At 46.3% G+C, this 19,065-nt stretch overlaps 1 protein-coding gene across 3 annotated transcripts in view; it reads left to right on the top strand.

Moving 5' to 3' along the window:
• The first annotated feature begins 8,264 nt into the window (after positions 1-8,264).
• vipas39 (VPS33B interacting protein, apical-basolateral polarity regulator, spe-39 homolog) overlaps positions 8,265-19,065 on the top strand; it is a 44,219-nt gene continuing 33,418 nt past the window's right edge. Inside the window, exons 1-6 of one of the 3 annotated variants that reach the window (XM_067991060.1) lie at positions 8,265-8,327; positions 9,217-9,306; positions 11,459-11,558; positions 14,034-14,180; positions 15,995-16,063; positions 18,936-19,000. In XM_067991060.1, coding sequence (XP_067847161.1) covers positions 9,217-9,306; positions 11,459-11,558; positions 14,034-14,180; positions 15,995-16,063; positions 18,936-19,000 — 471 coding nt within the window. In that variant the 5' untranslated portion in view covers positions 8,265-8,327. Of the gene's footprint in view, positions 8,328-8,481; positions 8,610-9,216; positions 9,307-11,458; positions 11,559-14,033; positions 14,181-15,994; positions 16,064-18,935; positions 19,001-19,065 lie in introns of those variants that run through there. The other 2 variants (XM_067991062.1, XM_067991061.1) reach the window with 2 other exon arrangements.

The following is a 19,065-nucleotide window of genomic DNA, read 5'->3' on the forward strand; positions in this document are numbered from 1 at the left end:
GTCTAGACCTCTCCCCACCGCTTCTCATGACGTCTCATCACTTCCGCCCCGCACTCTCTGTCCAGACCTCTCCCCACCGCTTCTCAATGACGTCTCATCACTTCCGCCCCGCACTCTCTGTCTTTTCACCTCTCCCCAGTTAATTGTCATGACGTTTCAACGCTTCCGCCCCGCTCACTCGCTGATTGCCACGACCTGACGGCACACTGCCGCCCCGCACACTCTCCTCCTCCACCCGAGGCGCCCTTTCGGCGCCTACGTGATGTACACATTATTTTATTTAAAATTAGTTGGTTCAAGGATTTAATTATTTTTGCTTTGAGGCGGAAACTGTCCGATGTGTGATTTAAACGGCGTTCCACTACACTCGCAGGTTTTTTGTTTGTTCCCTGAGCCTTCGCCGTTTAGAAAAACAGACGTCATGGCGTCCAACCTTCTGAACGGTTAATTTCCGGGAAGAGCTCCTTATAAAGCCTTCCGGTGACGCAGGCTGCAACTTGGGTTCCGCTTTAGTTTGGGGGGAGGGTTTAGTTCCAGGCTAACCCTTAGGGTATGACCTCACTAAACTCTAAGTAATCTCATGCTGTCTTACATTTAATTTTAAGGGCTCAGTGGGTATCTCTCTCACCTCTGAGTCAGAAGGTTGTGCCTTTAAGGCCCCACTCCAGAGACTCAGCCACACAATCTAGGCTGACACTCCAGGACAGGGATGAGACTTTAAGCCATCTCAGGTGGATGTAAAAGATCCCAGGGCACTATTTTGAAGAAGAGCAGGGGAATCTGGCCAATATTTATCCCTCATCCAACATCACTTAAAAAAGCGGATTATCTAAGTTGCGTATCTCGTTGCTGTTTGTGAGACCTTCCGGGATGGCCTGAGGTCGCGAAAGGCGCAACGTGAAAGCAAGTCCTTTCCTTTATATGTTCCCTCGTTCTAGACCCCCTCAGTGATTGGAAAGAGTCTGTTTCTCCAACCCATCCTTTCATAATTTTTAACACCTCTGTCAAATTACCCTGTAATCTTCTCTGTCCTAACAAAAACTTGCCAGCGATGCCCACATCCCATGAATGAATAAAAGAACTGCCTAAATTTTTCGAGTCTTTATTTGTATTTGTATTTCCTCATATCGGGCAGCATCCTAGTAAATCTATGCTGTACTTTCTACATTGCCTCAACATCCTTCCTATAGTGTGGAGCCCAAAACTGTACAGAGTACTCCAACTCTGGTCTTAGTAAGGTTTTATATCGATTCATCATTACATCTTGACTTTTATATTCTATACCTCATCATAAAACACAGTATTCCATTAGCATTTTATTTTACTCTTGAAGTGTTGTCATTACTTTTTTGCGGGAAAATGCAGCAGCCAATTTGCACATAGCAGGATCCCACAAACAGCATTGAGACAAATGACCAATTCATCTTTTATTTGATGGTATTGTATTGTGATTTATTTTTGTTCTTGGGATATGGGTAACACTGGCAAGGCAGTAGTTATTGCTCATTCCGGTTGCCTGAGGGCATTAAGAGTCAACCACATAGTGAGGTACTGGAGTCACATGTAAGCTAGGGACAGCAGGTTCCTTTCCCTGAAGTGAACGAGTTGGATTTCTACAACAATATAGCAGCTTTCATGGTCATTTTCTGGTACTAGCCCACATTGAATTCCATTTTCCAACTTGCCATTGTGAAATTTGAACTCACAACTTCTGTGTAACTCATCTATCGTAGAATCATCATAAAATCATAGAAAACTATGGCACAGAAGGAGGCCATTCGGCCCAGTGTATCTGTGCCGGCCGAAAAAGAGCTATCCAGTTTAATCCCACTTTCCGGCACTTGGTCCATAGCCCTGTAGGTTACGGCACTTCTAGTGCACATCCAAGTACTTTTTAAATGAGTTGAGGGTTTCTGCCTCTACCACCATTTCAGGCAGTGAGTTCCAGACCCCCACCACCCTCTGGGTGAAAAAAATTCTCCTCAGCTCCCTTCTAATCCTTCTACCAATTACTTTAAATCTATGCCCCCTGGTCACTAACCCCTCTGCTAAGGGAAATAGGTCCTCTCTATCTAGTCCTGTCATAATTTTATTTACCTCAATTATATCTCCCCTCAGCCTCCTTTGTTCCAAAGAAAACAACCCCAGCCTATCCAATCTTTTCTCAAAGCTAAAATTCTCCAGCTCTGGCAACATCCTCGTAAATCTCCTCTGAACCCTCTCTAGTGCAATCACATCTTTCCTGTAATGTGGTGACCAGAATTGTATGCAGCACTAACCAATGTTTTATACAGTTCCAGCATAACCTCCCTGCTCTTATATTCTATGCCCAGGAAAGTATCCCATATGCCTTCTTAACCACCTTATCTACCTGTCCTGATACCTTCAGGGATCTGTGGACATGCACTCCAAGGCCCCTTTGTTCCTCTGTATCTCTCAGTATCCTCCCATTTATTGTGTACTCCCTTGCCTTGTTTGCCCTCCCCAAATGCATTACCTCACACTTCTCTGGATTGAATTCCATTTGCCACTTTTCTGCCCACCTGACCAGTCCATTGATATCTTCCTGCAGTCTACAGCTTTCCTCCTCACTATCAACCACACGGCCAATTTTTGTATCATTTGCAAACTTCTTGATCAAGCCTCCTACATTCAAGTCCAAATCATTAATATAGACCACAAAAAACAAGGGACCTAGTACTGAGCCCTGCGGAACCCCACTGGAAACAGCCTTCCAGTCACAAAAACACCCGTCTACCATTACCTTTTGCTTCCTGACACTGAGCCAATCTTGGATCCAACTAGCCACTTTCCCTTGGATCTCATGTTCTTTTACTTTTTTGACCAGTCTGCCATGTGGGACCTTGTCAAAAGCCTTACTAAGATCCATTTGCACTACATCAAACGCATTACCCTCATTGACCCCCTATGTTACTGCCTCAAAAAATTCAATCAAGTTAGTCAGAAACGACCTTCCCTTAACAAATCCATGCTGGCTGTCCTTGATTAATCTGTGCCTTTCTAAATGACGATTTATGCTGTCCCTTAGAATTGATTCCAATAATTTGCCCACCACCGAGGTTAGGCTGACTGGCCTGTAATTACTCGGTCTATCCCTTTCTCCCTTTTTAAACAACGGTACAATGTTAGCAGTCCTTCAATCCTCCGGCACCACGCCTGTAGCCAGGGAGGATTGGAAAATGATGGTCAGAGCCTCCGCTATTTCCTCCCTTGCTTCTCTTAACAGCCTGGGATACATTTCATCCGGACCTAGTGTCAACCACTCAGCTACCGTACCCACTACAGGGTGGGTGAGGAATGTTGGCCAGGACATCAGAAGAAGTCCCTGCTCTTTGAACGGTATCATGGATCTTCAACATCCACCAGAACTGGCAGATGGTCCTTGCTTTAATGCCACACCTGTGATAATGCAGCGTTCTCTCAGTAAAGAAAGAATGTGCATTTATATCGTGCCCATCACTACCTCAGGACATCCCAAACTGCTTCACAGCCAATGAGTTACATTTGAGGAAAAAAGAAAGAATTGCACTTGATATTGAACCTTTCATATCCTCAGGACATGCCAAAATACTTTTCAGGTAATGAAGTACTCTTGAAGTGCAGTCACCTTTTTAGGCAGCCAATTTGTGCACAGCAAGGTCCCAGAAACAGCAATAAGTGACCACATAATCAGTTTTGGTAGTGTTGGTGAGCGAAGAATGTCGACCAGGATATTTTGAGAGCTAAAGGAGGGGAGAGAGGTAGAAAGCCCAGGATCCCGTATTCTTTCTTAACAGCTTTCTCATCCTGTCCTGCCACCTTCAACGATCTGTGCACATATACCCCCAGGTCTCTCTGTTCCTGCACCTCCTTTAAAATTATACCATTTAGTTTATATTGCCTCTCCTTATTCCTCCTGCCAAAATGTATCACTTTGTACATCTCTGCATTAAATTTCATCTGCCATGTGTCTGCGAATTCCACCAGCCTGTCTATGTCCTCTTGAAGTCTATCACTATCCTCCTCACTGTTTACTATACTGCCAAGTTTTGTGTCATCTGCAAATTTTGAAATTGTGCCCTGTACACCCAAGTCCAAGTCATTAATATATATCAAAAAAAGCAATGGTCCTAGTACCGACCCCTGGGGAACACCACTGTATGCCTTCCTCCAGTCCGAAAAACCACCATTCACCACTACTCTCTGTTTCCTGTCACTTAGCCAATTTCATATCCATGCTGCCACTGCGCCTTTTATTCCATGGGCTTCAATTTTGCTGACAAGCCTATCATGCGGCACTTTATCAAACGCCTTTTGAAAGTCCATATATACAACATCAACCGCATTGCCCTCATCGACCCTCTCTGTTACCTCATCAAAAAATTCCATCAAGTTAGTTAAACACGATTCGCCTTTAACAAATCCGTGCTGGCTTTCCCCTATTAATCCATACTTGTCCGAGTGACTATTAATTTTGTAGATCTCCTTTTTGGTCCTAATTGGCCCCACCCGTCCTCTTACTACCCGTTTACTATTTATATGCCTATAGAAGACTTTTGGATTCCCTTTTATGTTAGCCGCCAGTCTATACTCATACTGTCTCTTTGCCCCTCTTGTTTCCTTTTTCACTGCTCCTCTGTATTTTCTATATTCAGCTTGGTTCTCACTTGTATTGTCAACCTGATATCTATCTTTTTCTGCTTCATCTTACTCTCTATCTCTTTTGTCATCTAGGGAGCGCTGGCTTTGGTTGCTCTACCTTTCCCCCTTGTGGCAATGTACCTAGACTGTACCCGAATCACCTCCGCTTTAAAGGCTGCCCGTTGTTCAATTACAGTTTTGCCTGCCAATCTTTGATTCCAATTTACCTGGGCCGATCCATTCTTGACCCACTGAAATTGGCCCTCCGCCAATTATAAGGAATCTTACAACACCAGGTTATAGTCCAACAAATTTATTTTAAAATCACAAGCTTTCGGAGATTATCCCCTTCGTCAGGTGAATGAGTGAAAGGTTCTCAAATCGCATATCTTATATTAGGGTGGGACACCATCACACCAATCAAAAGGTGTCGTTGGTGTTCAAACAGGCCAGTCACGGAGAACAGTACGTCCCAGTACACTGAATATACATTGTGTCAATTACACAGACAGAGAGAAAGAGACCCAAATGGCAGAGAGAGAGAGAGTATTAAAAACAGATAACTTTTTTTTCCCCTTTTGCTGGTGATAGCCAAGTTCCGCACCCATGAGGACGGCCTCAACTGGGATCTTGGGTTCATGTCGCGCTACACGTAACCCCACCAGCAAAAGGGGGAAAAAAAGTTATCTGTTTTTAATACTCTCTCTCTCTCTCTCTCTCTGCCATTTGGGTCTCTTTCTCTCTGTCTGTGTAACTTGACACAATGTATATTCAGTGTACTGGGACGTACTGTTCTCCGTGACTGGCCTGTTTGAACACCAACGACACCTTTTGATTGGTGTGATGGTGTCCCAGCCTAATATAAGATATGCGATTTGAGAACCTTTCACTCACTCACCTGACGAAAGGGATAATCTCCGAAAGCTTGTGATTTTAAAATAAAATTGTTGGACTATAACCTGGTGTTGTAAGATTCCTTACATTTGTCCACCCCAGTCCATCACCGGCATCTCCACATCTCCTCCAATTAAGTATTTTTACACTAGATTGCTCTTTGTCCTTTTCCATAACTAATCTAAACCTTATGATACTATGATTAGTGTTCCCTAAATGTTCCCCCACTGACACTTGCTCCACTTGATCTACTTCATTCCCCAGAACCAGATCCAGCAATGCCTCCTTCATCATTGGGCTGGAAACATACTGATCAAGAAAGTTCTTCTGAACACACTTCAGAAATTCCTCTCCCTCTTTGCCCTTTACACTATTACTGTCCCAGTCTATATTAGGATAGTTGAAGTCCCCCATTATTACTATTCTATAGTTCTTGTACCTCTCTGTAGTTTCCCTGCAAATTTGCTCCTCTATATCCTTCCCACTAGTTAGTGGTCTATAGAATACATCCAGTAGTGTAATGGCACCTCTATTGTTTCTTAACTCTAACCAAATAGATTCTGTCTTTGACCCCTCCAGGACATCCTCTCTCTCCAGCACTGCAATATTCTCCTTAATCAATACTGCCACCCCCCTACCGCCTCCTTTTTTTCCTTCCTTATCTTTCCTGAACACCTTGTATCCAGGAATATTTAATACCCAATCCTGCCCTTTTTTGAGCCAGGTCTCTGTTATCGCTATGACATCGTATTCCCATGTGGCTAATTGCACCTGCAGCTCACTAACCTTGTTTACACACATGCACTGCAAACCTCTTAGACCTTCTTGTATTGTCTCTTAGTCTGATCCCACCTTATACTGTACTGTTTCTTACTCTATAATGCTATCTATCTCTCCCAATCCTTTGTGTACCTTGCTTCTCCTCTCTAATGGTACATCCCGGTGCCCATCCCCCAGCCTATTCTTCAGGTATATTTTCATAAACGATCTGTGTTGCTACTCCACGTGTCTTTTTTTATTATTCATTCATGGGATGTGGGTGTCACTGGCGAGGCCAGCATTTATTGCCCATCCCTAATTGCCCTTGAGAAGGTGGCGGTGAGCCGCCTACTTGAACCGCTGCAGTCCGTGTGGTAAAGGTTCTCCCACAGTGCTGTTAGGAAGGGAGTGCCAGGATTTTGACCCAGCGACAATGAAGGAACAGCGATATATGTCCAAGTTGGGATGGTGTGTGACTTGGAGGGGAACGTGCAGGTGGTGATGTTCCCATGTGCCTGCTGCCCTTGTCCTTCTAGGTGGTAGAGGTTATGGGCCTGGAAGGTGCTGTTGAAGAAGCCTTGGCGAGTTGCTGCAGTGCATCCTGTGGATGGTACACACTGCAGCCACAGTGCGCCGGTGGTGAAGGGAGTGAACGTTTAGGGTGGTGGATGGGGTGCCAATCAAGCGGGCTGGATCATGTCGAGCTTCTTGAGTGTTGTTGGAGCTGCACTCATCCAGGCAAGTGGAGAGTATTCCATCACACTCCTGACTTGTGCCTTGTAGATGGTGGAAAGGCTGTACGCACCTTCCGCTGCTCTTTCGAACGTGACCTGGCCTGTGGAAACCCTGGAGATATAAGACTCCAAACCAGCCCAAAGTAGCGGTGGAACTGGTTAACTGGAAATCATTAACTAACGTCTATTATCAGAGTTCTATCCCATTCCCTTTCTCTATGAAGTGCATCGAGAAACCAAATTCTAACTTGAACTGTATTTTTCAGGAGCCCAGTGAACACCACCTCATGCAGTATCAACTGAACTATCAACAACAGAAAAATGCTACGAGCAGGTTTCATGACCAAAATGACAGATGCAATTTAAGCATATGTTTATTTTTCACACTGACCTACATCAATCAGACCTGTCAAGACACATTACCTGGCTCATTCAGCTTTAAAATAATGTTTCTCAATTTTTTTTCTGAATCGGTTACTTGTTGGAAATATGGACTCATCCTTAGGAACGCTCCTGTCTTAAATTCTGAAGACAGTGTCAGCTATCCAAATGTAGGGAGCCATAGGATTTGCCGACCCCAAATTTACAAAGAAATAGATAATTTCTCTTTCTGTGCACGGGTATGTTACTCTTAAAAGCAAACAAGGCTGTTTGTTTAGTGGGTTTGCAATCTGTATCACCCTTGTTGATGATAAATGTCAGCCTTAGCTTTTCAATAAAAATGAGTGACTGCCACTCCAAATGAGAGAGGATAGATAAATCTGGATTGAAATTAAATTATTTTCATGGTAGGTTGGAGTTGGGTGGGTGGAGGAAATGTGAAGAACATAAGATAATTTCTTTGCACTCGCGTATTCCTTGGGTTGACTGCGTGGATTGAAAGGTCTCTCTGACCAGGAGCTCAGAGCCTGGTACTTTGATCATACGGTCCATACGTAAAGGTAACTGGATGCTGCACGGGACTAGTTAATCGATGCACGCATTGTGCTGCAGTAATATACATCCCTGAATGTGAGCTCCGTCGGCGACTCCGTAATTAAAAACCGAGGGGGAAAAAAAAGCGGAGATTTTCTTTTTTTTTTAAAAAAAGAACCTCCTGCTGCTGCTGCTTCAGCACGTCGTTAATTTCCTTCCCCTGTGACTTGAAAGTCGCGGTTTCCGCCGTGCGTCGCAAGCGCTGCCGGGAGTTGTAGTCCAAGGACTCTGACGTCCGGCGGCGCTGGCGTCCTCGCGCATGCGCAGGCCCGGCCTGCTGCCTGTTCCTGAGAGGCTGATGCAGGGAAGTGAGTGAGTTCAGGGGTGAGTGTGAGCTGGATGGATGGATGGAGGGAGGGAGGGATGGAGGGACTGTCACCATTAATTTACTTTGTTATAAACTCTTAATTTAAAAAAAACAAAGAAACTGGTATACCTGGTGTTTAAAAAAAGTGGGCTCTTCCTCTTACTGTTCTCTGTGTGTGTGTCTGACTGTCTGTCACTCACTCACTCACTCATCAGCTTGTGAGGTGTGTGTCCTGAGACTGCCTCTGCCAGCCAGCAGCACGAAAGGGCAGCCCAAACCCTCGAGAGTGTCACTTCCCGGTATTAAAGTGGTATTGTCTTTGTGAGGGATTGTTTGGGGCTTTATTTTGTTGTTTTTATTTAAAAATGCATGAAATCAGGACAAAATTCACTGCCTATTCCTCTTCACCCCTTGAAGGATGCAGTTGTTATTTAATTTTTTTCATATCCCCTTTTTTCTCCCCTCTTTCCCCCCCCCCCCCCCTGAAGGTGCAGACAGACCCTCTTGCTGAACTACAGTTCTGCAAGTGCCAGTAGTCACTCCAGCATCTCGTCCATGTGACTGTTTGCCATATGTGCGAATCTTAGCAGTCAGTGTCAGCACGTTATTTGGTTGTGGAGGGCAGCACATTCAGGTAGCGAGCAATAACGTGGCTGATTTTGTTGCTCTTTTGGAATGCTGAGGTCAATTCTGGTGCCTCCACTGCTGCCTTGACTGAGATCAGCTAACTCAGCACAAATCAAAGATTGATCCTGGAACCCCCCCCCCCCGGCCTCAGTGGGTCAGAACTGCACTGGCTGCTGCATATACCCCCTGAACCACCAGTTGAGGTTGAGAATTGTTGCTGCATTTTATAAAAGTTTGTGATTAATACAATTTTATCCAGTATTTCTACTTTATTTGCAGATGAACAGAAATAAAAATGACGAAGAAGAATATTGGAACAACACAAAATGTAAAGCTTTCATGTTTGATGATGATGATGAATTTACCGAGGCAAGTAAATAGCGTGTATATAATTTTCCTGATCAGATTCTTTTCCCTTGATTTTTCCGACTGTGGTAAATATTTTCTGGAGTTGAATTAGAAGTGCTCTGTCCTGCATAACAGTCTTCTGGATAAAAAGAAAGAACTTACATAGCACCTTATCATGTCCTTGGGACATTCCAAAGCACTATCAACTATTGGATTAGACAAATGCACAAGATGATTTGTGCACAGCAAGTTCCCATAAGCAAGGAAATCAATGTTTGACCAGTTAATCTTTTTTTTTTGGTTTTGGTTGATAGGGGATTGTTGCCCAGGTCACGAGGAGAACTCCTTGTTCTTCTGGACAGTGCCATGGAATCTTTAATGACCACCTGTACAGGCAGATAGGATCTTGGTTTAACGGCTCAGCGGAAAGACGGTTATTTGTTTTGAAGGATGTAACTTGAGGATGTTAAAAGTCTAAACATCCTCCTTTATTCAGTTTCCTATAATTATTCCTTCCTTTACACCCTGCCTCCCTTTTCTGCACCCCAACCGCAGGTGATCTGCCCACAAGCTTCTGACTACAGTCTCCGGACTGGCTGCTTGGAATTGCAGCGACTCTCCCTCCTTCATTCTCCTTTTCTCACATCAAAGTGCTTGGCCTCTGCTCTGCCTCACATCTTTTCCATTAGAGGGAGGTTGCGATCAGTGGTCATTTACTTTCCCTTGGGGCTGACAGAGGAACAGGAGTAGGCCATTCAGCCCCTCCAGCTTGTTCCACCATTCAATTGGACGACTCTTTAAATTGTTTGGGATTGTGCATTCTTTGTTTGTGCTGTCAATTGACACCACTGTGTCAGCCAATGAGTTGGAGGCAGGACAGGATTTACGACAGGACTTACAGTAAACAGTCTATTTTACAGCAAGCAGTCAATTACTCAGCAAAGAGAGTCTATTTAAACAGAATCTCTATGAACTACAACAAACAGAACTCATGACTAAAACTACGGCGAAGTCTCCAGATAAAAGCAGGATTATTCCTCCAGCAAAACGCAGTGAGTGGAGGATAGTTACCGAATCATAGAATGTTACAGCACAGAAGGAGGCTATTCGGCCCGACCATGCCTGTGCCGGCTCTTTGGTAGAGCTATCCAATTAGTCCCAAACCCCTGCCATTTCTCCATAGCCCTGCAAATTTTTCCCTTTAAAGTATTTATCTAATTCCCTTTTGAAAATTATTATTGAATCTGCTTCCACTACTCTGTAAGGCAGTGAATTCCAGATTATAACAACTCGCTGCATAAAAAAAAAATGTTTCCTCATCTCCCCCCGGTTCTTTTGCCAATTACCTTCAATCTGTGACCTCTGGTTACCGACCCTTCTGCCACTGGAAACAGTTTCTCCTTATTTACTCTATCAAAACCCTTCATGATTTTAAACACCTCTGTCAAATCTCTTCTTGACCTTCTCTGCTCGAAGGAGAACATAATGCAAATTGATTATTTCTCCAGCTAAATGCAGTGAGTGGAGGATAGTTACACAATACAAATTATGTGCGTAAAATCAATCCGTCACTTGGAGCAGTGCGGTCTCCGGGTGTGATTGACGGGGGAATTACCCTATCATCGCCATTCTGGCCGGAAATAGTGGTGTCACTGTATCCAGTCGTCTTTGTTCTGCCCACCACTTCATCCACTGTGTGTTACTGGCAAAACACTCTGAGATACTAGGTTATCTGAGGACTGCTTTATATAAATACAACTCGTTACTGAAGATAGTAAAAAAAAATACAGCTGGGGACTGAGTGGAGTAGGAAATTTATCCATTTTCTCCCTTGAACAAATTATGTTGAAGGGCAGATCGCAGAATAACTAAATAAAAACATTTTATTTGACAGCATGGTTACCCTCCCTGGAGTGATATAAATATTATTGCAGAGCTCTGTACCAAGTTAGCTGATATGGACTGGGGCGACAATGGGGCTGGTATAGTTGGCCTCAGTGCTCCTCTGGTCAGCACTAAACATATGAACCCAGTGATCCTGCTGGCAAGAGCATGTGTGTGGACATTGGGTGCCTTATCGTCTTTTGAACGTAACTGCTCTTGCTCCATCGTTCTTGGCCGTCACATTTGTGGTACGTTTTATCTGACAGTTTTCATTGTATTGTCACTTCAGCTGAAAGAGTCCAAGCGAGCGGTGAACAGTCTACGCAGCATCGTGGATGATGATGACGACGATGTGGAGAAGGTCAGCTGGAGTGGGGAGCCAGTGGGAAGTAAGTACCGTAGCTATTACCCCCTCCCCACCGACTCTCCTCCCACCGCCCCGCCCCGCTACGCGCGCGCGCGCGCACACACACACACACACACTCCTTTCCAGGACACATTCCACGGCTTCCCTCCAGATCCTCCCCGTGTTTGCACTTAGAAGCGAGTGTTGGGCAGCCGTTCAACCACATGAGACCTCACAGCCAAGCCCAATCTTGTCCGCCCCTCATGTCTCGGACACACATCTGCTGTCCAGCAGGGGTCACCGGTTAGCAATCAAGAGTGGGAACGCTGACGAGATTTTGTTTTTTGCCTCCCTATCTGTGGGCCATTGAGGCTAATTGTAGCACCCAGGCAAGTTCAACAAACTCAGGATAGGCCACTGCATAAATATTTTGACCACTGTAATGGGGATACAAATTGTTAAATGATATCTTTCCATTATCAATTCAGGTGGGGAAAAGGGGAGGAATTCCTGCTCCACTTGTTCCCCTGGACAGCCCTAGTCAGTGCTGCCTACATAGTACATTTTCATCATCTGTTTCATTTCCTGTCTAAACTTTGACACATGAGGACAACGTAAGTATAAAATACATTTTAAAATTGGAGAAGTGAGGGAACAGCGTTAACATCACAAGCAGCAGCGTTTAAATTTATTTGTGTTTTCCCCTTGGTTCGCTGGGTCAGTGCACCGCATGAGGGTTTCTAAGTCTCTGCTGAGTTGGCCAAATTCACCCAGGGCAGCAGAGAGAGCAGGAGAATGGCCTGTGCCAGCCTGATCCAGTTGGTAGCATTTCTTGAATCAGAAGGTTGTGGGCTCAAGCCCCACTCCAGGACTTGAGCTCAGCTGACATTTTCGGATGAAATGATAAATCGAGTTCCTCTTTGTCTGTTCAGGTGAACACAAAAGATCCCACATCACTATTCAAAGAGCAGAGAGTTCTCCCAATTAATATTCCCCCCCTCGACCAAACAGCATCAAAAACAGATTGGTCATAACTGGGACCGCTTGTGCAAATTACTTGCTTGTTTACCTATATAACAACAGTGAGCATACTTCAAACATTATTCATTGGTTGTGAAGAGCTTTGGGATATCCTGAGGGTGCAAAAAGGTGTTATATCAATGCAAGTTCTTTCTTTACAAATGGCTTCCAGTGTAGGAAAGGGATAAAGAGAAACCTCTCAGAGTTCCCACTCTCGATCAGTATGTTTCCAGCCCAACGAGGAAGGAAGCAGTGTTGGATCGAGTTCTGGGAAATAAAGTGGAGTATTTTTCAGTGGGAGAACATCTGGGAAAGTTTTTTTTTTAGAAGGGTACGCAGATAGGGTGGGAGGAGGCTCGTGTGTAGCATAAACACTGAAATGTATAAAATCCTTAGAGGGCTTGACAGGGTAGATGCTGAGAGGCTGCTTCCCCTGACTGGAGAGTCTAGAACCAAGGGTCATAGTCTCAGGATAAGGGGTCGGCCATTTAGGACCGAGATGAGGAGGAATTTCTTCACTCAGAGGGTTGTGAATCTTCGGAATTCTCTACCCCAGAGGGCTGTGGATGCTCATTTGTTGAATATATTCAAGACTGAGAGGAATAGATTTTTGACACTAAGGGAATCAAGAGATATGGGGATAGGGCGGGAAAGTGGAGTTGAGGGAGAAGATCAGCCATGATTGAATGGTGGGGCAGGCTCGAGGGGCCGCATGGCCGACTCCTGCTCCTGTTTCTTATGTTTTTATGTTCTAAACACCGACATAAACCAGTTGGGCTGAATGGCCTGTTTCTATAATTCTATGATCAGTATCCGGTGGCTCTGGCTGGATGTGTGTTTTGGATGGGATTGGCACAGCTGTGCTGCCTTGCATGGTTGAATAGCCTACACAGGCCCACGCACGGAGAATGGCCACTTGAGTGGGGGCCACTTCATCTGTTGGAATGGTACCTCCGTGATTTGGTGTCTCGTTGGCTAGGGAAGCTACCTAGAAGGCAACAGGCACCCTTGGAGCTGTACCTCAGTAAGGAAACTGATGCCTTTTGGAGGGGGAAAAGTCTGTGTCCTCGATGGGAGTTGGATGGAGTGACGTTGTATTTTGATATAGTATGGCATATGTAATTCTTCACAAGGTGGGGTCCGGATTCGCGATCACCCTACAGAGGCATCTCTTGCAGAGAAAGACTGGAAAAGACTTGCATTTTTTTTTAATATATAGCACCTTTCACGATTTTGGGACGTCCCAAAGCGCTTCGCAACCAATGAAGTACTAAATCAAGTCTAGCCACTGTTGTAACGTAGGAGGCAGATAAAAAATGATGAATGCTCCCCGTCACACTGGGAACCGGTTGGAAAGTAGCATTGGAATAGACCTGGCGGCAGGTTGTTGGAATGCAACTGGGGTGAAGGGAAGGCATTTTGGTACCTTGGAACCCTATGCCTGTATCTGGTGTACTTCTGAATTATATATTTATTTCCCCCCCCCCCCCCCCCACAGGTATCTCTTGGTCAATCAAAGAGAACGCGACAGGCGTCCGAGCAGGTGACATCCGAGACCAGGGATCGGCAAGATCTCAAACCGACAGCACGCAGCAGGCTATTTCCAAGCCTGCCTCTGCATATTCATTAAGCAGCTTTTTCAAAGGTAACGACGACCTCATTGGCTTTGACTTGACTTATCGTGCTACAAACAAACAGACCAAATTGGCGGGCAGGAAGAGACCAGCTGGTCCGTTGAGCCTGCCCCACACACCACAACGGCCGGGACATCGTGACTCGACACTTCCCGCTCTCCGCAGAGACGTAATCTCCTGGGAGAGGGGAAAAAAAAAACCGAGAAAATCCCAAGGCCAATAAGGGAAAAAAAACTCTGGACATTTCCTCCCTGACGCCCCCCCCCCCTGTGGATTTTTCTCACCACTGCTCAGTTTTGAACACTGTGAATTGGCCAACGTGTGCTCGGCGACACCTGCACACTAATGCATCAGATCGCAACCACCGACCTTCAAACTCCCTCTTATCCCTGGAAGTAAGAAACCCATTCGCACTCTTGATCGCTTTCTGCCCTTCCCACCCCGACGGCTTCGGCTCCCATCTAGTTCCACGGGTTCTGGATGCCTTCTGGTACCCCCACCCAAGGGGCCGCCCTTCACGTGTGAGCCGTGACGATGAGTGTCATCAGGCTATTCAACCATAGAGGACCTCACAACTCTGCCGCCCGTATCCTAACCTGCACCAGGTCCCGCTCACCCATCAGCCCCTGTGCTTGCCGACCTACATTGGCTCCCTCGATTTAAAGATTCTCATCCTTGTTTTCAAATCCCTCCATGGCCCCGCCCCTCCCTATCTCTCTAACTTCCTCCAGCCCTACAACCCTCCGAGATCTCTGCGCTCCTCCAATTCTGGCCTCTTGCGCATCCCCGATTTTAAATCGCTCCGCCGCTGACGGCCGTGCCTTCAGCTGCCTAGGCCCTAAACTCTGGAATTCCCTCCCTAAACCTCTCCGCCTCTCTACCTGACCTAATGTCTCCTTATGTGGCTCGGTGTCGAATTTTTGTTTGAAAATCGCTCCTGTGAAGCGCCTCGGGACGTTTTACTACGATAAAGGTGCTATATAAATGCAAGTTGTTGTTGTTGTCACTCAACGTCCACACACACGCTTGCAGAAGGCTCCCTGTATATCGGTCAGGAGTGGGAACCCTGGTTGGGGAGGAGGGATGACCAATCTGGAGTTAAATGGGATCCTTACTGTAGCTATTCTTGAGTAGAGCATGTCGCGTCCTCCACTTCGTGCTATATGCTTGCTGTTGTAGCTCGTGTTCCTGACTCCAGAATCACTGGACGTAATGCAGTCGGAGTGGGCTTGTGGCAAGCGGAAGATGTCTCCGACCAGAGTTTTAATAGTGTATATGTATATCGCACAACAAAGAAGCAGTGATCATCCCGTTCATAGAAATGAGTGTGAGCCTTTTTTTGTTAATTCGTTCATGGGGTGTGGGCGTCGCTGGCGAGGCCGGCATTTATTGCCCATCCCTAATTGCCCTTGAGAAGGTGGTGGTGAGCCGCCTTCTTGCACCAGCAGCATTGAACAAAAAACAAACAAAAGTGCCCCCTTTTTGGAGGGACACGACTAATAAGGAACTAAACCATAGAACAAAGGAAACTTATAAACTTAAATAATATTATTACCGATGTCCACTACGCACTCCAGTCCCTGTGGTGCCCACTGGTCGTGGAAGGCCTTGAGCGTTTAGAAATAAGTGTGTGCCCAGTTAAATAACAGAGGTGGAAAGATACTGTGATCCCTGTTTCTGTGGTGGTGCCATTGTATTCTGAAGCCGGGTAAATATGACTGTTGTAAAGCAAGGTTGCTACCTTGCCCTTGAGCTGCATAAACCAGTGTTCATCAGTCTCAGGCTGTCTGCACTCACCTGACTTTGGGACTGTCTTATTCCATAGGTAAAAGGGATCCTTCGACTGCTTTATTTGGGATCAGTCGGCCTGGGAGTTTCCAGTCGCTTTCCGATTGTAAGTTTACATAGAATTACATAGAATGTACAGCACAGAATCAGGCCATTTGGCCCAACTGATCTATGCTGGTTTGTAGGTTCCACACGAGCTTCCCCCCCCCCCCGCCATCTTCATCTAACCCTATCAGCATAACCTATTCCTTTCTTCCTCATGTGCTGATCTAGCGTCCCTTTAAATGCATCTATGCTAGTCGCCTCAACCACTCCTTGTGGTAGCGAGTTCTACATTCTAACCATTCTCTGGGTAAAGAAGTTTCTCCCGAATTCCCTATTGGATTTATTAGTGACTATTTTAGATACACTCTTGGAACGTCATTCCATTAAATGAGTGTCTGTTTCGAGTTTTTACGTGGCTCGTCCACGTTGTCATATCCAGTTACGCCACAGCCAAGGGGAGGGGTCGCGGGTTGCGGGTACTTAGGTGGGGAGAGTTGAGTGGGGGGGTGGCGTTGTTGGGCAAGTCGTACCACCGAGTCTCAGAATTTCACCAAGCGTTATGTCCAACCACACAGAGAGCAAGCTGGGTCTATAGGTCTGCAGGCTATTGGCAATATATGCCATTTTCCCATGTCATCATTTGATGTTTCTGCAATTTTATTGTCAATGAGAGAAACACTCGATTATAATGTACAATACATATATCATAACAAGAAGATTATTTGTATTATAAATAACTAAGGAGCATAACAAACAATAACAACAATAATAATAATTACAGTTAGAGTAAGATAGTTGTTAGTGTTGTCTTGACCACTAGGTTCTCTCTTATATTTCTGGCCCCTAGTTCTGGTCTCACCCGCAAGTGGAAACATCTTCTCTACGTCTACCCTATCAAACCCTTTCATAATCTTAAAGACCTCTACCAGGTCACCCCTCAGTCTTTTTTCGAGAGCAAAGAGCCCCAGCCTGCTCAATCTTTCCTGATAGGTATAACCTCTCAGTTCTGGTTATGTGAGACCTTTTAATTTGTCCTGAATTGCTGACCTTTCTTTGCTGGTTAGGGCTGCGCTGTCACAGCAGTGCAGGGCGAGCCGTGCTTTGTGTGGCCGGCGGACTGAACGCACCTCTGAGAGACCTCGATGCTCTCGTCAGTTCCGTAGGGTTGGCGGGGTGACGGGTTTGCTCCCTTTTCCGTTGCTGCCTCGAATTCGCACAAAAGCCCCGTGGCCAGTGTCTCGAGTCGGTCAGTGCACCAACTGTCGGCACGTGGTGCCACACGGATCGGAAAAGGTGTTGGTTTCGACCCCTGGTGGGTGCTGAGCTGGCCGTTCACAAACAGGGCATTTACAATCGGTCCTGGCGTCTCTGGACTAGGGTGAGGAGAGGAATCAGCTCGGGGGGGGGGGGGGGGCGGTGGGGGGAGAGTTCATCCTCCTGATCCAGAAAGTTATAATCTGTAGTGCAGGACATCACCAAAGATGGATGAAGTCTGATAGGAGATGAGGTGGATTATATTGTCGGCATTAGTTCATGCTGGGCTTGGGGGTTAGAAGGCCTTAGAGAGTCCGCTTTGTCAAAAGGATGAAAAGTTCATTTGTTTTGAAATGATGAGGAATGGGAGGCCATGTCATGTCAATCTTCACATAAGCCTTATCACTGGGACCTCCCTTTGAGAGTGGGCTGTGCTGCCCTGGCCTCCTTTCAGAATCAATTATTTAGAAGTGCAATTACTGTTGTTATGTAGGTAAATGATTGCACCATTATAGACAATGCAAGCTCCAACACAATGGTAATGACCAGCTAATGTGATTATTTTTTTATTTTGGTGGTGTTGGCAAGGACACGGGGGTTGGGTGGGGGGGGGGAGACTAACTTCAAATTGTGCCATGGGGGCTTCACTGCCCACTCAAACCACCAGAACAGGCAGACAGGCCTCACCTGTGGGTGGCACCTCCGACAATTCAGCACCAGATTATGTGCTCGAGTCTCGGAGAGGGGCTTGAGCCCCACCTGCATGAAACCAACTGAACCAAGCTGTCTTTCTTGCTGGTTGCCCCTCCACTCAAACTTCTTGTAGCCTTGATTTAAAACAGTTTTTTAATATATTTCTATTTTTTTAAGAAAACCTGGTTTATCCGTTTCAATTGCTTTTGAAATGAAAGTATCAAAATAACGTAAAATGGTTGGGGGGGGGTGGGGGTGGTGGCAGGGTTGGGTGTGGTGGGCGGGGAGGTGGGATGTTGGGGTGGCGGGGGGGTTGGCGGCGGGGTGGGTGGGGGTGGCGACGGGGGGGTTGGGGGATGGTGGGGGGAGTAGGGGCGGGGTGGGGTGGGGGTTGGATGGTGGTGTGGTGTGGTGGGGGTGGGGTGGGTGGGGGGCGGTGGTTTTGTTGAAGTCGCTTCTTCGGGCAGCTCGGTGCTTCGGCTCCTGGGCTGGGTGGCGGAGTGGCAGGAACTGGGCCCGAGATCACTGCTCTCTACACACTGACTTCCCAATCTCAGCTATGGCACAGTGGGGACATTATGCAATTGTCCCCCCCCTCCCTCCTCCCCACCCCTCAAAAGGGTGGTGGGGGGCGGGGAAGGAAGAATTGAAGGGAGAGTTGCTGTGCTGGCCACACTCACAGCTTTAGTAGGGAGTCTTGAGATTGGGCCATAGAGCGGCTGGGGAGGCCCTTGGCCCCGAGCTCGAGCTCATGACTCCCTCTTATACCCTGTGCTGGGACCTCCCTTTAGAGAGTCGTGAATGTTGCCTACACTGTCTTGTTGGGAGGAACTTTGGAGCTGGTCACTTGGGATAGGGCTCAAACATGGGGAAGGACAAGCGGGGGGCGCAGGGCGTTGGGGGAGGGGGGGAAGGAAAGAAAAGACACAATTCGCTTTCTCTTAAGTGGTCAAAGTTTTAATCACTCTTCAATACTTCTGTGCCAGCTGTCATAGGTTCAGCCACCACGAGCTATGCTCCCGATCTCCGTAAATCAAAGGCCGATTACAAGGTGGGTTGAATGAGTTTATTTTAATCTGTCTGTGTAAGTTACCAGCTGAGTTGTAAATTGGTTCT

Source organism: Heptranchias perlo, chromosome 10 (assembly GCF_035084215.1).
Source record: "Heptranchias perlo isolate sHepPer1 chromosome 10, sHepPer1.hap1, whole genome shotgun sequence".
NCBI lineage: Eukaryota > Metazoa > Chordata > Chondrichthyes > Hexanchiformes > Hexanchidae > Heptranchias > Heptranchias perlo.